Below are 20,460 nucleotides of genomic sequence, written 5' to 3'. Positions count from 1 at the left end.
GTCAATTAGTTTGATGTCCAGGGGTGGACCAAGGTATAAGTGAACTAAATAGCTGCTTAGGATCCCTAAACTAACAGGGGATTCCTAGAAGGAATCACAAATTCTAGTTTAGGAATCCATTATCTTTGTGGTGATTCTGCAAAATCAAAAAATGTAATCATTTACATGTAACATGCTCAGTGAAACCAGACAGTTTTTTTTTTTCTGAGTAAAACTGTTTTTGGACATGTGTATATTTCTTAAATAGCCAAAATGTTTTACTGCCCTACACAGCAGAAATAAGAACAAGCTCCTTAAAACTTTTTTGCTTTCCACTAAAATAATCTGAATTCATTTTTTTGAAAACCCAGTAATGAGATCAGTTTGTATCATGTTAATAACTACCACACTCTACTCAGCCTGTATTACCTTGTGCTATATGTAACATATATTTAAGTATTTTTAAACCAAGTGCTATTAATATAAAACTCATTTAATGTGTATGTCATTCAGACAACACATAACTTTACTTTCTACGTGTAAATCATAATAAAATGTAACATTGGGTGTCTACAATAGAAGAATATAATCAAGGCGTTTATGTCTGTCATTCCATTTAAAAAGGGAAGCTGGTATACATAAATACGTCATTGCACGTAGTGAGATTATTTCTATTATTTCTAACAATTATGGGAACCTCAAATTTATTTCTCAGAAAATGTGAATATTACATAAAACCAATTACACGATTTTATTATATAAATGTCATGCTATTGCCATGTTATGACTTATGCAATGATGGTAAGGTGTTCTGTCTTAACAGTTGTCCAGCACACAGTCAGTGACCCCCTCAACAAGGAAAAAGGGGTTGCTAAAGGGGTTGGATGTTCAAAGCGGTTATGTGTCAAAGAATGCCAATGGAAAGTTGAGTGGAAGGAAAAAGTGTGGTAGAAAAAGGTGCACAAGCAGCAGCCATGACTACAGCCTTAAGAGGGTGGTGAAGCAAAGTCAGAAAAGTCTAAACTGAGCTAAGGAGATAAAGGACTGGACTGTTGCTCAGTGGCTCAAATCCCTCTTTTCAGATGAATGTAAACTGCATTTCTGGAGAAAAAGTAGGGAGGCACAGAATCCACATTGCTTGAGGTCCAGTATGAACTTTCCACAGTCATGACCTACTCTCTTGACCTTAACCCCATAGATAACCTATGGAGTTTTGTCATGACTAAGATTAGACCCCAGACCCAACAATGCAGACAAGCTGAAGGCTGCTATTAAAGCAACCTGGGCTTTTTTAACAATTTAGCAGAGCTTCAAGCTGATCACCTCCATGAAACCTTGCATTAATGCTTTGATCAATGCAAAAGGAGCCCCAACAAAAAATGAGTGCATATTCTGTGCATATTTGTCAGTAGGCTGACATTTCTGGATTTAAAATCCTTTTTTTATTGGTTGTGTGTAATGTCAAAGTTTTCTTAGAATCACACTTTTAGGCTGTGTGTAAGGAATACTGAAATAAAGGAAGTTTTTTTAGATCGACCTATAAAAACTCAATAACTCCAATAAAATAATGTGTCTTTGCTTGCTCATTTAAAAGGTCTTAGCAAATCTGTTCATGTTGGGGTGCATTTATACAGAAATCTCGGAAATCCCACCTTTACATGTTCTACAAGTCCGACAAAACTTCTTTTTCTTTTTTCACTGCGTGGAAACCCGTAAGAGAAGCCAAAACATGGCTAACTTAGCCCCTCTACATTATCAGCAGCAGCCCAACTCAGTAAAGCATGATATCATCATCTACAAATCCACAAAGTGAAACTGCAGCCTGTTTTCAAGAACCTCATAGGCTAGACCATCTGGGTCTTCTTCATTACACGCATAAATGTAAGATCTGCTGCTCTCATCAGCTGGTTTCCTTATGAAAACCAAAGTCCACGATGAGGTATGTGCTGTCAGCTGTATGTGCAGGACCCCCTAGCCCCTACCCCAGCGCTGCCGGAGCGGGTCGGTGCCCGAAATCCAGATGACCTGCCTGCTGCTGAACTCGTCTACATGCAGCATGTACTTAATAGCCAATTAGCACAAGAAGCCGCTTTAATCAGTCCGTGCAACTCAATTTTAACGCACAATCAGGCAGAGAAAGTAAAGGGTGGGATCCGCTCTCAACTTCTCACTCTTCTCTCTTCCTCTGGCAGCACAAACGAAACCAACTCCCTCACAGGCAGTAACATTTAGGTTAATATTTACCAGCTCGCTACAGAGTGTGCGCTGCAGCCATCTATCCCGAAGCGAAAGGGCCAGAAGTCCGCATTTCCTGGGTTGAGATGCCCCCGACGCGGCGAGTGTGTAGCGCTGCCTTGTACGTGGAGTCGTGTTGGTGTTTGTTGTGTTGGGTTGCCTGCTGGTGCTGCTGCTGGTGCTGCTGCTGGTGTGTCAGAGCGGACCGCGATGCCACGTTCAGCTGATCGCCACAACAAAACAACATCTCGCCCTGCGTACCACACACACCGCGCTCCCCGCACCACCCCGCACGGCAGCTCCCGCTGTGCGCCGCCCTCCTGTCAGCCTCCACCAGTGGGCTGGCGTGCCTCATGAATAACCATGAGCTGGCAGCGGAGGTCATTGGCTGGCAGCAGCACTTCCTGGTTGAGACTATTGTAATTAGCAGGGCGAACTCAGTGCTGTGGGATCGGGAGTTTCAGGAGGCTAACTGGCTTTGACATGGATGCATCTTCTCTGTTCTTTTGGTGTGATTTCTTTTATTTGTATGGTTTTACAGCTTACACACACGTTGTAAGCTGGTCCGGGACTGGTCAAATTATAAGGCTGGAAATCAATTCCACTGAAACTCTGCAGAGGAGCCAACACCCCCGCCCTCTGTCTCTCCATATATTTATATCATTATTGCGATATCAGTGCCACAATATCCACATCAAAGGTCTGTTTTGAATACAGGCATCATTTGCTGCCGTTTTCCAAGTATCCTGAGCTCACTCTTTGCTTACCAATAATGTTTTCCGCCAGTTAGATCTGAGTCTCACAGAAGGACGTGTCCTGACCAAATACAGATGATGCTGCCTAAAAAAAGGAGGAAAATGTGGATGTAAGGCTACAGGGATCCTCATCGCAATATTCACCTGTAATATAGCCATTATATGATTTTTTTTGTTTTTGTTTTTTTTAATAGGATAACGTTTGTAAGAAAGTGAAATTTGAGTTGCTAAATATCAAACGTTTCAGAGGAAGGAAACGAAGCCATCTACAGCGGGAGGTTTAGTTCCCACTTTGACAATCGACATATTCAAACAATTTTCTGCACTTTGCTCATAGTTTACTGTAAGGAAATGTGCAGACATGAATCAAGAAATAATATCTACTAGCAGGAAGCCTCTTGGACATGTTTTGGTTAAATCTCTCATATGTTATAAGAGTCAACTGGGAAAACAGGGGTCACAACCAAACATTATGGCAACATTGTGTTATAAACTACAAACAGTTCGGATAATTAAATACTATTGAATTCGATTATGCACAAGATTTAACCTTTTTCTGAGCATTGATCTCCATAATTCAATGAATTGTGAATGAGCAATGAAATATAAACTAAAACGACATGTTTTTACATTATGGTTTAAAAAAAAAAAACACAGCCACCCCTTTTAAATAAATGCAAGCAGCCTAACAAGAGTAATGACATTCTTCTTTGCCTTTTGGATCTGGTGTAATCCCCCCCACCACTCGACCACTGCCACCCCTTTTTAAAAACTTTCGGGAGGTACACCTGATACATGGAATGATTTTCACACATCTCTCCACTCTAGGTACATCTCATCCTGACCCAATCCTTCTAATACCTGAGGGACAGGGAGAGGAGTGTTGAGGGTCAGGTATAGTAAAGGTCACCGACAGACGCAGCCCTGACTGGTGCATGCATTGGTATTGAGCAGATCAAATTGATCCCTAAGTCCCAGCAGGGGACAAGGCAGTGATGAGAGCCAGCACAGCTCAAAAATCTAATGTGAGATGAGTAATAACCTAAAATCCAGTGTGATGTGTATCATATGAAAACCTGATGTAGAATAAATGCATGAGGATGTATACCCTTAGTGCAACTTTTGGTGCCTCATATTTTTTGAGCTGTCTTTGCATCTGCATCTAGCATTCTTTAACTCTTTTGTTCTCAGTGCAGAGAATGGCACTGCAGCAGAGAGGAAGAGGAAGGAGAGGAAAGGAAAGGAAAGGAAAGGAAAAGAGGAGAGGGAGGGAGGGAGGTAGGTAGGGGTGTGGAAAAAAGAGGGGAGGACAGAGGAGCAAAGAAATATACCAGGAAGAAGCGAGAGACAGAGGAGGAGACGATGAAAAGAGCGTTGAGCCACGCTGTGGTGTGAGTGCTCTGTGCTGCTACAATATGACTCTGACAGGCTTATGTAATCAGACTGGCCTGGCATTTGGCTCACAGCAGACTCCGGCTGCGCTGACTGTTATATAACTGCATTAGCTGCTGCTCTGAGCTGAGTGGGAGCATGCGCACTGGAGAGCTCTACTAACACACACACACACACACACACACACACACAAATACACACAAACAAACTTTCACACTCAGATAAAGAGACTTCTCTGCACAACAATTTGGAGAACAACTCTAAAATGAACAAGGTTTTCAGCAGATTATAAGAATACAGTGCTGGAAAAAGGACACCTAATCAGCAGAAGATTAAAAAAAAATAAAGAATACATATGTGGCTTGCATATTTATTCAACCCTCTCTACTCTGATGCACCTAAATTAATTAATTTGTGAACATAGTCCCCCTGTGTGTAATTTAACCTCGGTATAAATCCAGCGGTTCTGTGAAGGCCTCAGAGGTTTGTTAGAGAACATTAGAGGACAAACAGCAACATGAAGACCAATGAATACAGCAGACAGAATACAGCTTACTGTTATTAAACTTGAGAATTATTCTCAAGTTTCTCTTGAAACAGTATCTCTGGGGGATCTGCAGAGATCCTTACCTAAGGTGGGAGAATCCGTTAACAAGACAACTATGAGTTAGGCTCTCCACAAATCTGTCCTTTATGGACGAGTGGCGAGAAAATACAGTAAATTATTGTTTAACAAAAAACAAACAAACATCATAAGTCTTGTTTTTCCATTTGCCACCAACCATGTAAGGGAGCAAACACGTGGAAGAAGGGGCTCTGATAAAACAGTACGTTTTTGGCCACGTGTTATATATGGTTGTGGTGGCATTATACATTTCCTCAGCAAGACAGAGAAGCAGGTCAGAGTTGATGGGAAGATGGATGTAGCTATGTACAGTACAGGACAATCCAAGAAGAAAACCTGTTAGAGAGCTGCAAAAAGCTTCAGACTGGCGAGGATGTCCCCTTTCCAGCAGGACAACCCAAGATGAATAAAAATTCTTCCTCTTCATAATTATCCACAGCTTTGCGTTGGTCTATCGCATAATACAAATGCTGAAGTTTGTGGTTCTAATGTGAAACAATTCAAAATACTTTTGCAAGGCTTTGTGCATATATACAGAATATAAGCTCGTTGCCACATCACAACTATGGCAGATAAATGGCACCATCAGTCTGTCAACCATCAGGCTCTCTACATCACATCATCCAGCAACAAGTTTCCCATCATGAAAAGCCTAATTGGGGCTTAATGTTGGGTAAATGTTTCCAGTGCACATGCAATATGCCAGCAGGGGCCAAACCCAATTAACTCCCCTGCATGCAGAATGGTCTGGATTCAACTCTTAAAACTTAATTACACCTCAGAAAGGCATCTCAAGTCATTGTGGCTGAGAGCTGGTCAGGGATGCATGCTCCTTCCCCAAAACAACGTGTACCTAGTGGCATCGCAACAGCAGTTCAGCTCATTTATTGTTGCATAAAGACAGAAACAAAGATATTACAATAATTATCAGTTTTACTGAAGAGGGGTGCAGGGTGGGGATTTGTGACAAATGCAACATGCCGATAACACTGACATTTCCCAGCTAATGTGACAAAATGAAAGCGGAGATTAAGGTCAGGCGGAACACTGCAAGTGATAACAACAGTCTCAGTCAATCTGCAATTAAAAATCCCAGAATGCCTAACCAAGTGTGGCTGCACAGTCGCATTAGTGGCTCATAATCGGCACATTACAGCCTCTGATCTCTTTTTACAGTGACAAATTGCATCCGAGGATATAAGAGGAAATGAAGTTGGGATTTATGACACTGGAGCCAATTGCAAAAGACAGAGAGCACTTTAAATCTTTCCTTGGAGAAAAAACTGTTTGCATTTGTACACCTGAAGATAACAGGGAGAAATAAAAGAGAGATGGATGGCGCTCTGCTAATTTGTTCTCAGATGCTACTGGCTGTGTTCACGGGCGGCAACATTTCAGATGGGACTAACAGCATTAGAGTTCAACACCGAGTTCTTCAGTTTCATGAAACTCAGTGAGATCCCTCTACAACTCTAGCAAGCAGCTAAAAGGTAAAAACAATTAAGATAAAACCAGCTGAGATTTTAAACAAACGTTGCATGTAAGAGTTGCATAAGACCTTAACAGTAGTTAGTTTGCTACAGAGGGTGGCTGCACAAGACTTAGCAAGGCCCTTCTAACGTGTTCTGGTGCACGAAGTGAAGCCATGTATCACCATGATGTGCAGCACTTTGCAGAGTCTAAAAAGGATATTTAAGTTCACATGTGACATGATTGTGACATGTGCATGTTTAGTGTGTCTTTTTCTTTGTGTTTTGGTCTCTTAATGTAAATTTATATAAACTCTCAGTTACTTTTCATGCAGTGCAATATTTCTAATTAAAGCCTAATAAAAAGTAGATGATTTACATTCTTTAGAAGATAAGACTGGATAAAGGAGAAATTCTTCAAATTAGTATTTTTACAACTTTTAATAAAATCGGAATTGATAGAAGATATAAGCAAAAAATACATAATGAATGAACACAACCAAATATTGTAGTCGAACAGTTTTCCATAGCAAACATAATCTGGATGCCGATCATGGTTTCACGGACTAATAAGGATTTCTGGTTTTCTCTGATCTGTGACCAGCCAATTCCAATTTTCTTTAAGGAATAGAACAAATTTAAACTTATTTTCACTCTTATATTTAGATATAACAAAAAAAATATGTTGTTTTCTGAACACAGGTAGTGGTTTAGATTTCAACATGAAAATAAGAATACAATATTTTCTGCACTTATGCATAAAATCATATCATAAATGAGCATGCTGCTTTTTATGTTTCCAAGACCTGAAAAAGAGTTTCAGTGTTGATGCATTTAATAAGGGAATAAAATCTGATTTTATTGTGTTTGACATTATGATCACTAGGGAGAACCAATCAAGAGAAAACAGATACTAATATTCGCTACATTAAAAAAAATTATTTTTATAAAATATAACAATTTAGATATACAGTATTTATAGAATTGAGATGAAGCTACAGACTTCATTTAAAAAGATTAATCTACAATAAGCTCACATTATCATTACATTAATCTTAACATTGTGACATTAATATTCAGGGGTCTTTTAAGTCTAGTTTGATGCAGATTAAACCACTTGTGACCTTAAAGCTGCAAAGATCCTCACAAATGTTTGTTCTGTAGCGAGATAACAGATAATCACTGGATATATTTAGATTTTTTTACAAAAGCAAACAATCATAGAAAGATAAAAAAGACTTTGGTTCTCTGTGTTTAGGTTCAGTTTTGAGAGCCAGTTTCAGGCAAAGCTTCAGATACAAAATGCTACAGTGGTAAATTACATTAGTTCATGGATGCCCAAAATGTGGTCTGTGGGCCATTTGCAACCCTCGGTAATGATTTTATGTCACCAGACCAAAATTCTAGCATGGTGCAAATTTAGCCTGACAGCACAGGCGTTTGCACCTGTTCATTAAACTTAACACAGCAAACATTTTTAAAGAAGTGACCCACATCCTGTTGTTGCTGCTGAAAACAGACATGTTTGTTCTTTTTGACAAAGAAAGTAGGAAATGATTTAAGTCCAAAGATTTGGAAACTGCGTGCCTTTCTTTTTTATCCCCCTTTTTACATTTTCTGATCTACCCTTGGTTTAATTCAATAAGATTCTGCACTCTTATTGTTGAGGAGGTAAAAATAAAATTTCACAATAGAATTATTTTGGTGCTTTAAATGATAAAAATACTTTTGAATTTTCCAGACTTGCCACAACTTTCAACTTGACAATTTAGGTCTGCGTGGCAACCATCAAGAATGCATAATTAGGTAAAAAATATTCCCTACGTTTCTAACTGTAAATGTTTTACTCATTCACAAGAACATATTTTGGGCAGTCTTCCATAAAGCATTCATTTCTTCTTCTTAGGACTGAAGCTAAAATCAGATTTTGGTCACAAATAAGCCAGAACAAAACAGATAAAATCAGGATTGTAATCGATAGGCTCAGTGAGGGTACAAGTCCACAAAAGGTGGCATGAGTGAGTCAAGAGCAGCCAAAACCAACACGTTCTGTTCACCAGCCAAGCAAGAAGGAATGACCTCAGAGGCTGCAAGCTGTATCACCTGAAGCAGCAGGGAGGACAGGTCACTCAGATGTCCTTAGCTGTCCCACTCAGGAAAAAGGAATGAAACTCAGCTAAGAACTTGAAGGCACATTAAATAACTTAAATTCAGTCAAACTTTATCTGTGAGATATAACCAAAAGAGGGAAAGAAGATTTATTTCTATGTTTGTGCACACAAGCAAGAAATTTGAAATTGGTTGCACTTTGATATCAAAGACATGAAAAATATAAAAATGCAAGCAGGGAAATAAATAGAAAAGTTCTTTGTGAATATGTCTATATACTGTGTTTTTACAAAAGAGGAAGACAATGTTGAATAAGTACAAACGACAGTAATATCTGAATAAAACCTAGTAGCCTATTTCTGGTGTGGGAGTGATGTTAAATTAGCAATAAAAAGATTTGGCGTGCCTTGAAAATATATTCATTCCCCTTGAAGTGTTCCACATTGTCGATATGTTACAACCACAAACTTCAGTGTATGTCATGTATGATCACGTGATACACCAATACAAAGTAGAGCAAAATTGTCAAGGGGCAGGATAATGACACATGGTTTTCAAAGGCTTGTAAAGATAAAAGCCTAAGTGTGCACCATGCATACCTGTTAACTCCCTTTACTCTGATACCCTTAGATAAAATAAAATCCAACTAACTGCTATCAAAAGTCATTTACCACCTATGTGTGATTCAATCTCATAAATACACAGCTGCTCTGGGAAGGCCTCGGTGTAAAAACAGCATCATGAAGACCACCGGACACAGATCAGAGTTAAAGCTGTGGAGTGTTCAAAGCAGTCAAGGTATAAAATATGATGCTGAGCTGTGAGCGTCTCACCGAGCTCTTCTTAATCCAGCATCCGAAAATAGAAAGTGTATCGTACAACTACAAATCCTTTCTAAACATACAGGAAAGTATTAATTAGAGAAGTAGCCAAGAGCCCCTTGGTAGCTCTGGAGGAGCTGCAGCGATCCACAGCTCAGGGGACAGGGCAACTATTATCCTGCACTCCACAAATCTGACCTCTATAAAAGAATGATGAGAACTAAGAAAGTAGTAAAGAATACCTTCTTCAGTTTGCTACAAACTATGAAAATGACACAGCAAATGTGGAAGCAGGTGGTCTGGTCAGATGGTCCCACTATTAAACTTTTTGCCCCGCATGAAAAACATTCCCAAAATGAAACATGGCGGCGACACCATGCTGTGGTGATGCTTTTACATAGCACTGAATGCCTTAACATTAACAGGGTAAAGGAAAAGTTACACCAGCAGATATCTGTTAGTAAATAGGTCTTCATTGCATTCATCAGATAGGAGGAAAGAAACACGCTTTCTCTGCACAGGAAGAAAATTGAACCTTTATTAGATGTGATTTTGAATGCATTAAATACAGTTTGAAATCACATGACAGACCAGGCATATAAGCACCTTCTTTCCTTCTGAAATACAGGACTACAAAAAGGCACTTAATAGTGTTAGAAAACACGATGTATGAATCAAAAACTGCAAATTCTCCTAAATAACACCCTTAAAGGGATGAAATGGAAAACTATAGAAGAGAATAAAGATCATCACTTGTTTCATAATACACAAATGGAGCCATTGCAACATATTTCATTAATTTATGATGACATTTTTTTTAAAAGATAAAAAAACAAATAGCATTTTTAGGCCTAAAATGAAAACTGCTTTGACAAGTGCAAAATATACTGATTGTATTCTCATTTCAATCACATTATAAATGAGGTAACTACATAATGCATAAGTATCGTACCAGCATTACAACCATCAGATCAATATGAAAGTCAATACAGTTTAACAGCAATTCCATCATTTCTGAAATGCATAACTTCTGTTTGCACATAACATTTAAAACGCCTTTTTGTTTTCTTTGCTCAACTGTCTTGGCTAACATATGGCATTTATAAAAACACAAGTAGTGGCGAGTTAATGCTGCAGCTTTTGGGACCTTAGCTCTGTACACTGCATGCTGATTAGCTGTGGATCAATAAAAGGTTTCCCAGCTGCAACAGACTGCAATAAAAAGGTCCGAGCCTGAGCGGCATCAGACGGGGGAAACAGCTTAGCACCGGGAATAAACCGTCTCAAATTAGAGCAGATGAGGAAGAGCTAAGATTGGACCAGCGCTCTTTTAGCAGCTTAAGATGAAGTGACGTGGCTCTGTGTGCAGCTGAGCAGCATCAGGGAAGCCCTGTTATGATCTGCAGGGCGTGTCTTATTAGTCTTATCTAACTCTCACACTCACCTCACTGTGGGGCTCCTGAGAAGGGCTCCCCTTAATTTCACCCTCTGCGGTGAGGGAGTACTGAAAGTCAGAGGATTTCCAGAGCTGGCCAATCACAGATGTCTGATCAGAGAGGCTAATTAATAGAGAATCTATAAGTGTCTGAGGTACTAAAAGTGTCTTGTTGCTGAGTGTTCATGAACTAAAATTCAACATAAAAATAACACAGAAGAAAAGAGGGTAGCCAATAACAGCAAAACAAAAACAGAAAGTGCTGAAATCATTACTGAAGTTAAAACAATCAGGGTAAACTTTCACACTTCTGTCATGATTACTACTAGCAGGAAGGAGCCTTTAAAGGACGCAGCACAAATAAGTGACAGCTAATGTAATAAAAAAAAAAAGTTAAAGAAGATATTTCAAAGTCTTCATACCACACTTTTAGATCCCTTTATAGCAAGATTTAACCTGTCAGATATGCAAGGAGGAAAAAAAATGGACAAACATCTGCAGGACATTGAGTGCTTAGCTGAAATCCCTGTCAGGGAAGATAAGAGGGGCAAGGAGGGTCCAGAGGTAGAGCCCGAGGCCCAGCCAGCTAGAGCACATCTTCACCCACACAGCTGGCATAGTGCTCTGCATGGCCTGGGTGGTGGTGTCTGGTCTGAGAGGGCACACACAAGAAGAAGAATTAAACTAACAAAACACTACATTTGTTTACATTTATCACAAGGGTTTTTAAGTTGTCACAAAATGACCAAGGGTGGCTAAAAGTCTTTAAAAGAAAAAAAAAAAAAAAGTATAATAAATTTCAATATGTTCTCCTAAAGAAGTGATTTCTGGTGCCGTTCGGCGCCATCTGGTGGCACGAACGTAAAATAGGAAAAAGCAAAAGGGTAAGAAAAGTTCTGTTGGGTATTATTTTAGTTTGTATCTGGTTTAAAATTTTGACTATTAAAACAAAAGTAACCTATGAAATATATTCAAAACCTAAAGTAAATATAGAAAAATCCCAAATACAATGGATGACAGTGCATATATGTCTTTCCAGCTAAATGGAAATATGTTAAAATAACATGCAAATGCTACATCTTACTTGTTTTACATAACTGTTTCACATTCGGCATCCCTGTATCATCTCGATACTAAAATACTACAATACTTACTGGTACCAGTTGGTCAGCGTCATCATGATGTAGAGCGAGGCCAGGCAGAGGTGGAAGTGGAAAAAGGAGTAGCTGTAAGTGACTTTCTCCTCCTCGTTGTCCACGGCCCTGCGCACGCCGTCCTCCCCCACGACTCCCTCTCCACCGGACCCTGTGCACTCCTCTGTCTGCATCAGCTTGTTCACCTGAGCATTGCTGGATGAGCGGATACTAAAGGGCGCAAAGGAGGACAAAAATTATGACAACAGATAAAGTAAAAGAAAGAAATTTTCTAACACATGGAAGGTATATAAACCATCTGAAAATTACTGCCAAGCATTTGAAAAATGGCAGTTTGAGGTTGGCTTGGTCTCACAGGTTTTTTTGATCCATCTCGCTTGTCCTGGTGATTAAGGAAATGTCCTAAACGTATAGAAGGAATCATGGTGGGCTGAGTGATTGGGTATAAAGTGCATGCCAAACGTTTTTATACCTCTTGAACACGTCAGCATTTGTCACGTCAGTGCATTTTAGTTTTTGTTTTTTTTGTAATAGACCAACTTTATCAACCCCTTAATCCCTGACCTGTCTGCTGTGCTCCCTGGTCTTCATGATGCTGTTTATTCACTAATGTTAACGTCCAGATAGCACTGTAGTCAGTCTTGTTGCAGTGCTCACATATCCCACTGTCAGTCCATCGAGAACGAGGGTGCACTGGTGTCTAATCTGCTTTTCTTTTTAAATAGGTTTTCAGATTTTGTGCTTTTTATACAGTCTTTGGTTGGACATAAGACTCCCATTGAAGGTTCATCATGACAGTTAAAATGAATTACTTTGGAGGTACTGTTATGTTTACCTGGCATAGAGAGTACAGAAGAGGAAGATGACCAAACCAACGATGCCTTGAGCGTCCCACCACTGCACATGCCCCAAGTCTGTGTTAACAGACGGTTGGGTGGTGTTGACGTGCGAGACTAGACTCAACAAGCTCGGGTTACATTTCCGATCTATAGAACAAGAATATACACACTTTTAGAAATTGACCACAAAATGACAAAGAGTTTAAAGTTAACCGGTGGCGCACGACATGGATTTGATAATCAACGCATTTTGATTTCATCTAGACTGCGGGAGCCATCACCCCTTTTGACTTACTTTGCAAGTCAGGACACTAAAGATGCTGAAAGTATCTACAGTTCATTTCTCTGGCAGATTTACAATTAAAAATATTCCACTTCAACCAAGAATGTTGCTTCTGATAAGAAATGAAACATCATTCAAAACATAAAACAGCTATTTAAAAGGATTGTCAACTTTGAAAAAAATATTTTTCTGTTTTACTTACATTTTATTATGTTGAAAATTATTTAAAGCCTTTTCACTTTTTAATAAAAAAACATATTACCTTTCTTGGCATTACAGCAATCAAGCCCTTCCCATTATTACTGATCAGCCTTTTGCCTGTTTTCATGAGCTGCAAGGAGAGCTTCTTTGCCATCACCCTAATCTTTAGCTCCCTCTACAGATTCTCTATCTGATTGAAGTCAGGACTCTGGCTGAGCCTTTCCCAAGTGTTCATATTACTTCAACTCAGAAGAAACATGTTGGTAAAATTAAAAGATTACTTTAGACCTAAACCTCTTGGGGTGTAAATATTTTTGGCCTCATTATTGCCCATGTGGTTACAAACTGTTATTTCTTATTTTGACATTTTACCCCACACAAGAAGTTTATTCAAATTAAAAGTTGGATTTTTTACTAGTGTGAGATTATGCTACTGGAATAAAAACTGAATTTAAGGCTTTTTACACATCTTGACCACATATGTAAAAAACAATTTACATCTTGGCCACTGATTGTGTTTCACAGAAACCAGTATATTTAAACTGGGACATTTTAGGTTGCCTACATGCTCAACCCATTTGGAATCAATATTTTAAAAACAATAATAAAAATGATCAAACTATTCTGACTTGTACTGCCAGAAGACACGCAAAGGTTCAAAACACAAATCCTGCATCAGGTTTGATGAGAACACAGAGAACTAAGTCCTAAATTCATCACAAGACTGTTCATTGATGTCTTTCACTAAAGAAGTCCTGATCACACACAGAAAACACGAGGTAGCTATGCTAAAATTAGCCACAACAGTACTGGTCCGGCATTATGCTACATTAAAACTCACCTTTATAATCAAAAAGCTGCAGCGCATTAACAAGCACATGTAGGAAACAATGAGCTTTAGCATGACTGATAAAAAAGAAGGTTTAAGACCTTCAGCTACTCACTTGGATTGTTGGTCATTGCAGACCACGTGACATACATGGTGTAAAGGGAAATGAGGGACGCCTGAAGGAGACCAGAGTGTGGCTGAGCTTCCTGTAATAAACAGGGCAGAAACACAAACTTAAAAATGGCCAGATCATGCAAATTGGAAACTGTTTAGACAGAAAAAGCTGTTTATTCCCGGCCGTGGAACACTGGACCAGCTCTATACCCTCTACAGGTTACTTGAGGGTTCATGGGAGTTTGCCCAACCGGTTCACATGTGTTTTGTGGACCTGGATAAAGCATTCGACTGTGTCCCTCGTGATGCCTTGTGGGGGGTGCTCCAGGAGTATGGAATCGGGGGCCCCTTATTAGGGGCCATCCGGTCCCTGTACGAGCAGGAGTTTGGTCCGCATTGCCGGCACTAAGTCGGACCTGTTCCCGGTGGATGTTGGACTCCGGCAGGGCTGTCCTTCGTCACCGGTCCTGTTCATAACTTTTATGGACAGGATTTCTAGACGCAACCAAGGGCCGGAGGGCGTCGGGTTTGGGGACCAGAGGATTTTGTCTCTTCTTTTTGCAGATGACGTGGTCCTGCTGGCCCCCTCTAGCCAAGACCTACAGCATGCGCTGTGGCGGTTCGCAGCCGAGTGTGAAGCGGCTGGGATGAAGATCAGCTCCTTCAAGTCAGAGGCCATGGTTCTCGACCGGAAAAGGGTAGCTTGTCCTCTTCAGGTTGGAGGGGAGTTCCTGCCTCAAGTGGAGGAGTTTAAGTATCTCGGGGTCTTGTTCACGAGTGAGGGAAGAATGGAGCGGGAGATCGACAGACGGATCGGTGCGGCTGCCGCAGTAATGGGGGCGCTGTGCCGGTCCGTTGTGGTGAAGAGAGAGCTGAGCCGAAAAGCGAAGCTCTCGATTTACCGGTCGGTCTACGTTCCTACCCTCATCTACGGCCATGAACTTTGGGTCATGATCGAAAGAACGAGATCACAGATACAAGCGGCTGAAATGAGCTTCCTCCGTAGGGTGGCCGGGCACTCCCTTAGAGATAGGGTGAGGAGCTCAGCCATCTGGGAGGGGCTGGAGGAGGTGTCTGGGGAGAGGGACGTCTGGGCGTCTCTGCTGAGTCTGCTGCCCCCGCGACCCGGTCCCGGATAAGCAGAAGACGATGAGTACGAGAAGCTGTTTATTCTGCTGCACCTACTGGAAACACGGGTTGATGATTACCAGACCTTTTCTGCAATTCAAGACACAATCAGATACTTTACCTGTATCTTTGGTAAGATGGACACAACCGAAATTATGATGCAGAAGATGAGGTTGAGGCTGATGAAGACTTTGTGCTCGGTGCAGTCGTCTGGCTGTGTGTAGTAAATGTAGAAAAGCACCACAGCAGTGAAGGCCAGCACAAAGTGGAGGACAGTGAAAAACAGGAGCCCTGAAATGAAGAACAAGGTGAGACATGGACAAAAGTGGGAGTGTGTACATACATTAGTGAACACACCACTTTAAAAATCCAATGCTTTGTGAAGTAAAAAACAAATTAGACTGATAAATCAGTTCCAAACTGAAATGTAAATCTAGTAGCGGAAACAAACAAAAATTAAAAGTCTTGCGTTCTCATATGCCGCCGATTATAGTGAGCTACTAGCAAGATGTCCCAGACACTGGCATCCTGTAACCAAAGCCACAGTTTGCATAGAGGTCACATAAAAAAGGATCTCACTGAACAAAGGTATCAGTCAGATGAAGGATGCAAAACTTTCCATAAAGGTTTATTTGCACAAACCCAACATTTGTGGGGGAATGTGTTATGATCTGGACCAAAGTTGCACTTTAGATAATAAAAAAATTGTATGTTTGGCACAAAAACAACACCGTGTGTCACTGAAAGAAACCCACCGTGAAACATGGTGGTGGCAGCATCAGGCTCTGGGACCACTTTTCTTCAGATGGAACTGGAGTTTTTGTCAAGATGGTCAAAAAAGCCGAATATGCAGAGGAATTTCAGTTTTTGAGCATCACAGTGAGTCTCAACATTAATCCAAATAAATTAAAGAATGACTTCATAAGAGGAAAACTACAATTTTCGAATGGCCTATCCAGAGTACAGAACCAAATCAAACCCGCGCAACCAAAATCTATAGAGTCGTCTCAACAGGGTTGTGGGCAGGTGATTCCTTCACAGTCTGATAGATTTGGAGAACATTTAAAAGGCAGAGTGGGCAAATTGTAGAGATGTAGGATGCTGACAGACCCCAAATAAGACTGATGATGATAAAAGGGAGTCTAAAGTACTTTTGACTAATTTTACATGAAAAGCTGTACTGTCTGTTGGGGCAGCAGCATCAAAGCCAGGCATAGACATTATGATAAAATGAAGAACATTACAGAGAACCCTGAGCATCCTCTTCATGAGTGTTTATGAGTGTCTTCAGTCAGATCTGCTGCAAAACAGGCCACTACAGGAGATCCTTCCTGCCCGCATCCATCAGTATCTACTACAGCTCTTTTAAATTGTAGGTAATTGAATTGAAATAAAAAAAACCTGGTATTTTAACACGGAAGTGCACTCTTTTAAAAGCGGAAAAGCGTAAACTAGACAGAAATCAAACAGGGTAGCAGAAGAAAAAATAAAAAAAATGTCCTATTTTTTAAAAAAAAGCGTATTTGGAAAAACAGAACAGATCTTTAAAAAGATTACACCAATAAAAGCAAAATTTAAATATCCTCTTTGCCAAAGGTAGATTTCTAATGTAGCACCAGAAGCTTACAGTATGTTCATCATCTCCCAGTTGCTGTTAGATTAGTCTTGGCTAATGTTTGCTTTTTAACATTGTTGTTTACAGAGTCTACATGACAAAAACTGCAGCAGGCACATTGAAAACTCCTACTACAACTTCTCTATGCAGACTGGAAAGTTCACCTTTTGTGCCTAAATTAGGTGCTTTCTATTTTTACCTGAATGCTTTGTGTGTCCATTTGAAGTCCAAATGTTCATATTTAGAACTTGACAACTCTTCTTCATGAAAGTGGATGAGTCACTGCACCTGCACCTATTTTATGATCTGCAGCATTTTCAGATTTTGGTAAACTATCTTCACCTGCAAACCAGCATTTGTTCTGGGTTTCCGCAGCATTTCCAACCCAGATCTTATTCCACGAGTGGGCGAAGTCAATCAGAAGAATAAGCTGAATCAAAATGAAAATGAAGGATCCTACCACTCCGAAGTAAAACCACACTGTCACAGACAAAAGGAAACAGACATAAGTTTACTGCTCAAGTTGAATACCTTAACCTAAATGTGTACAAATATAATCAACAGGAAACACAGAAATCAGTCATCACCAGTATGAAATGTTCCATCCGGGATGAAAAATGCTCCCACTGTGATCCCAACCAGGATCAGAAATTTAAAGAACCAGAATCTGGAGAAAAAGAAAACAAATCTAATTTACAACTCCATAATGAACACTACAAAGCATCGCAGTACTAACATGCTGTGTCCAGTAAAAGCCCAACAGAGCTCTTACCCATTCTGAATCACTGCTCGAGGGTCTCTGCTGTTCCGGACACGAATCATTATGACCGCGAACAGAAAGAAGAAGCAGGTCATGGCAAAGCACATGCGATATACAGACTTGAAGCCCACAATGACCTCACACTTGACCTGGTTTTCAATACCAAATATGGTCGTTCCTCCCTGGCAAAATCCTGGGATCTACAAAAGGAAATAAATTAGATAAAGTATAAACTCATACTGATACACAAGCTGATGTTCTCAAAACACAGATCTTTAAATTTAGAAAAGGCAACAGAAATAGAGCACCTTGCAAAAGTTTTCATACCCCTTGAAATGTTTCTACATTGTGTCGTGTTACGGCCACAAACTTGAATGATTTTTTTCCTGGGATTTCATATGACAGACTAATGCAAAGCAACAGATAACTGAAGCACACATGCATAAAGTGTTCTTTATGGTAGGAAAAAGGATGGAGCTAAATACAGGGGAGGCCTGGAAGATGACCTCTTATAGGCTGCAAAAGACCTTAGAAATCATATAAAATCCCAATAAAATACATTGAAATTTTTGGTTGTAACCTGGCAAAATGTGAAAAAGTTGAAGGCGCATAAATACCATTGGAAGGTACGCCCGGCTCAGCTTCTAATCATGTGTCACTTAAAGAGTCTCCTATTCACGCTGGATACAGCATACGAATAAAAATGTAAAGCAGAGCTGACCCATATTGCCTTTTAGGAAGTTCAGTAATCATCACTGGAAAATGAATTTCATGCTGGCAGTAGGAGCTCACTTTGCGGAGTTGTGTTTCCATTCCAGGCAGGATCATGATGACGGAAACCATAGTTCCCAGAAGCAGAAAGAAAGAGAAGACCAGCCGTGTCACTGTGGAGTTATTGGAGGATGGACAGCAACCACACAGAAGGCATGGTGCTGAGCCACACAGACAGGAGGCCTGGGGATAAACAAAGAGAAGCATAGGAGTGACTAAATGAGTGAAAAAATTCTAATCAGTCCGCAGCAAGTAACTGAATGAAGCTGCTTAAATAGGCCAAGTGGATATCATAAACAAGATGAGATCTATTGGACATACTGAGCTAGTGAATTATTAAACAATTTGGTCATTTTCCGGTACATCATAAGCGCACGCAACACACCCACATAAAAACATAAAATTAAATTAAAAAAAGATTTTGTCCAGTAAACCTTGACAGTACTAAAACCCTGGCTTTTTGTCGCCATAGTTAATCTAGTTGGAAATAAAAGCTGTGACCTTTTCAACCCGATTTATCCAACGTGTTACAACTGGCTAAGCTAACACCACCAGTTGGTGTTTATTTATGAGCAACGCATTCATATACACAGAGCAGGGTAAAACTGGTCTGTTTTTAACGATGTAACACTCAATGTTGGGTTACGTGCAGGCAAATTTAAACATGTTCAATTGTTCAGGCTGCGATCTCATTCGACCTGCTTAATAACCAGGATATGATAGATTAAGGCTAGCCTCAGCTGTCAGGTAGATAAGCGACAAACAGGTAACGACATCGTAAATTCCTGTCAACCGCCGAGGACAAAAAGCTTTTATTTGAAAACTGATAAAACGCTTTTTGATAATAAGATACTCACACAGCTGGCCAAGGAACACAAAGCCATACAGGCCCCCATTTTTTCACGTTAAAGCGTCGAAATGATCGGGTTGAGCCTCCTTCCTCTAAACAGCTTGTCCAAAGCGACAAATAACCGGAAGTGGCTTGGTCATTTTTTCAAAATAAAAGTCCAACATTTAATGCTGTAACCATTTCTTTGCCTTAAACCACACATTTCCATAGAGCTGTGGATCTCAATTCATTGGCTGATATTTATAAATTAAAATAATTTATCAACTAACTTAATAGTTGCAGAATTTCCCATTTTTAAATATTTTAGCATCAACGCAATTATTAGAATATGCTATTAAATGCAAACTACTTCATTTGTTTATCATTTTCAATCATATAAAACAAGCAATAAAATAGGCAAACATTCATTGGTATTGTATTGTTCTGATGGATTACATTGCCACAAGAACAACAAAACAAAGTGATGCATTTGTGTTTTTTTAGTGTGTTTTGGATTTATTACATTGGTATATTATTGGTATTCCTTTATAATTTGCATAATAAAGTATAGCATAAACAGTGTGCTGATGTCTCTTGCATTATTGCAAACTGCTTGCATGATATATATGGGCTGGGCATTATGAGTCACATATGTTCACTTAAACTGGAATCGATGAGACCTGATGATATCTTAGCTTCTTGAAGCAGTGTCTTATTTCACAGTGGTAGCTGGAGTGGTTGGAGGTAGTTTAACATGTTTTACACATAAAAATCTTGGCATGCATTTGTATTCTTCTCCCTTGAGTCAGGACTTTCTAACAACACCTTTCACGTCAGATACAGCTGCAGGTTTTTTGTGTATGTTTCTACCAGCTTTGATTATCTAGGGACTGAACTCTTCAGTCACATTGGATGGAGGACTTCTATAAACATAACTTTTGAAGTCTTCAATTGAACTGAGGTCTGACTAGGTCATCCTAAAACATGACTATGATTTGATCTAAACCAGTCCATTTTAGCTGATGCTTTATGGTAACTGTCTTGTCCAGCTGGAAAGTGAACCTCCATGACAGTTAAAAAAATGTTTGCAGCCTGTATTGGGTTGTCTTCTTGTATA

General features: G+C 39.8%; 2 protein-coding genes across 2 annotated transcripts in view; both read right to left on the bottom strand.

Annotated features, from left to right (window-relative positions):
* The window catches only part of LOC124865616 (transcription factor HIVEP3), a 60,955-nt gene extending 58,410 nt beyond the window's left edge, over nucleotides 1-2,545 (bottom strand). The window contains exon 1 of the mRNA XM_047360857.1: nucleotides 2,224-2,545. The gene's annotated coding sequence lies outside the window, so the exon portion shown is untranslated. The remainder of the gene's footprint in view (nucleotides 1-2,223) is intronic.
* Nucleotides 2,546-9,909: 7,364 nt separating this feature from the next.
* serinc2l (serine incorporator 2, like) lies at nucleotides 9,910-19,514 on the bottom strand. Its single transcript, XM_047362082.1, has 10 exons — nucleotides 19,372-19,514; nucleotides 18,536-18,697; nucleotides 17,756-17,943; nucleotides 17,571-17,650; nucleotides 17,326-17,463; nucleotides 15,490-15,659; nucleotides 14,242-14,332; nucleotides 12,810-12,960; nucleotides 11,975-12,184; nucleotides 9,910-11,472 (listed from the first exon to the last, which is right to left on the bottom strand). The coding sequence occupies exons 1-10, from the start codon at nucleotides 19,408-19,410 to the stop codon at nucleotides 11,334-11,336; spliced, it is 1,368 nt and encodes a 455-aa protein (XP_047218038.1). The 5' UTR covers nucleotides 19,411-19,514; the 3' UTR covers nucleotides 9,910-11,333.
* Between the last annotated feature and the right edge of the window lie 946 nt (nucleotides 19,515-20,460).

This window comes from Girardinichthys multiradiatus, chromosome 3, assembly GCF_021462225.1.
Source record: "Girardinichthys multiradiatus isolate DD_20200921_A chromosome 3, DD_fGirMul_XY1, whole genome shotgun sequence".
NCBI lineage: Eukaryota > Metazoa > Chordata > Actinopteri > Cyprinodontiformes > Goodeidae > Girardinichthys > Girardinichthys multiradiatus.
Note: the sequence above shows the minus strand (reverse complement) of the source record. Positions and strands in the feature narration are given on the sequence as shown.

Coding starts and splice junctions, on each gene's coding strand:
- serinc2l (XM_047362082.1), bottom strand. CDS start 19,410: ATGGGGGCCTGTATGGCTTTGTGTTCCTTGGCCAGCTGT. Junction 17,944..18,535: donor TGGAAACACAACTCCGCAAA/GTGAGCTCCTAC, acceptor TTCCTTTTGTAG/ATCCCAGGATTTTGCCAGGG. Junction 17,651..17,755: donor CGAGCAGTGATTCAGAATGG/GTAAGAGCTCTG, acceptor CTTTTTCTCCAG/ATTCTGGTTCTTTAAATTTC.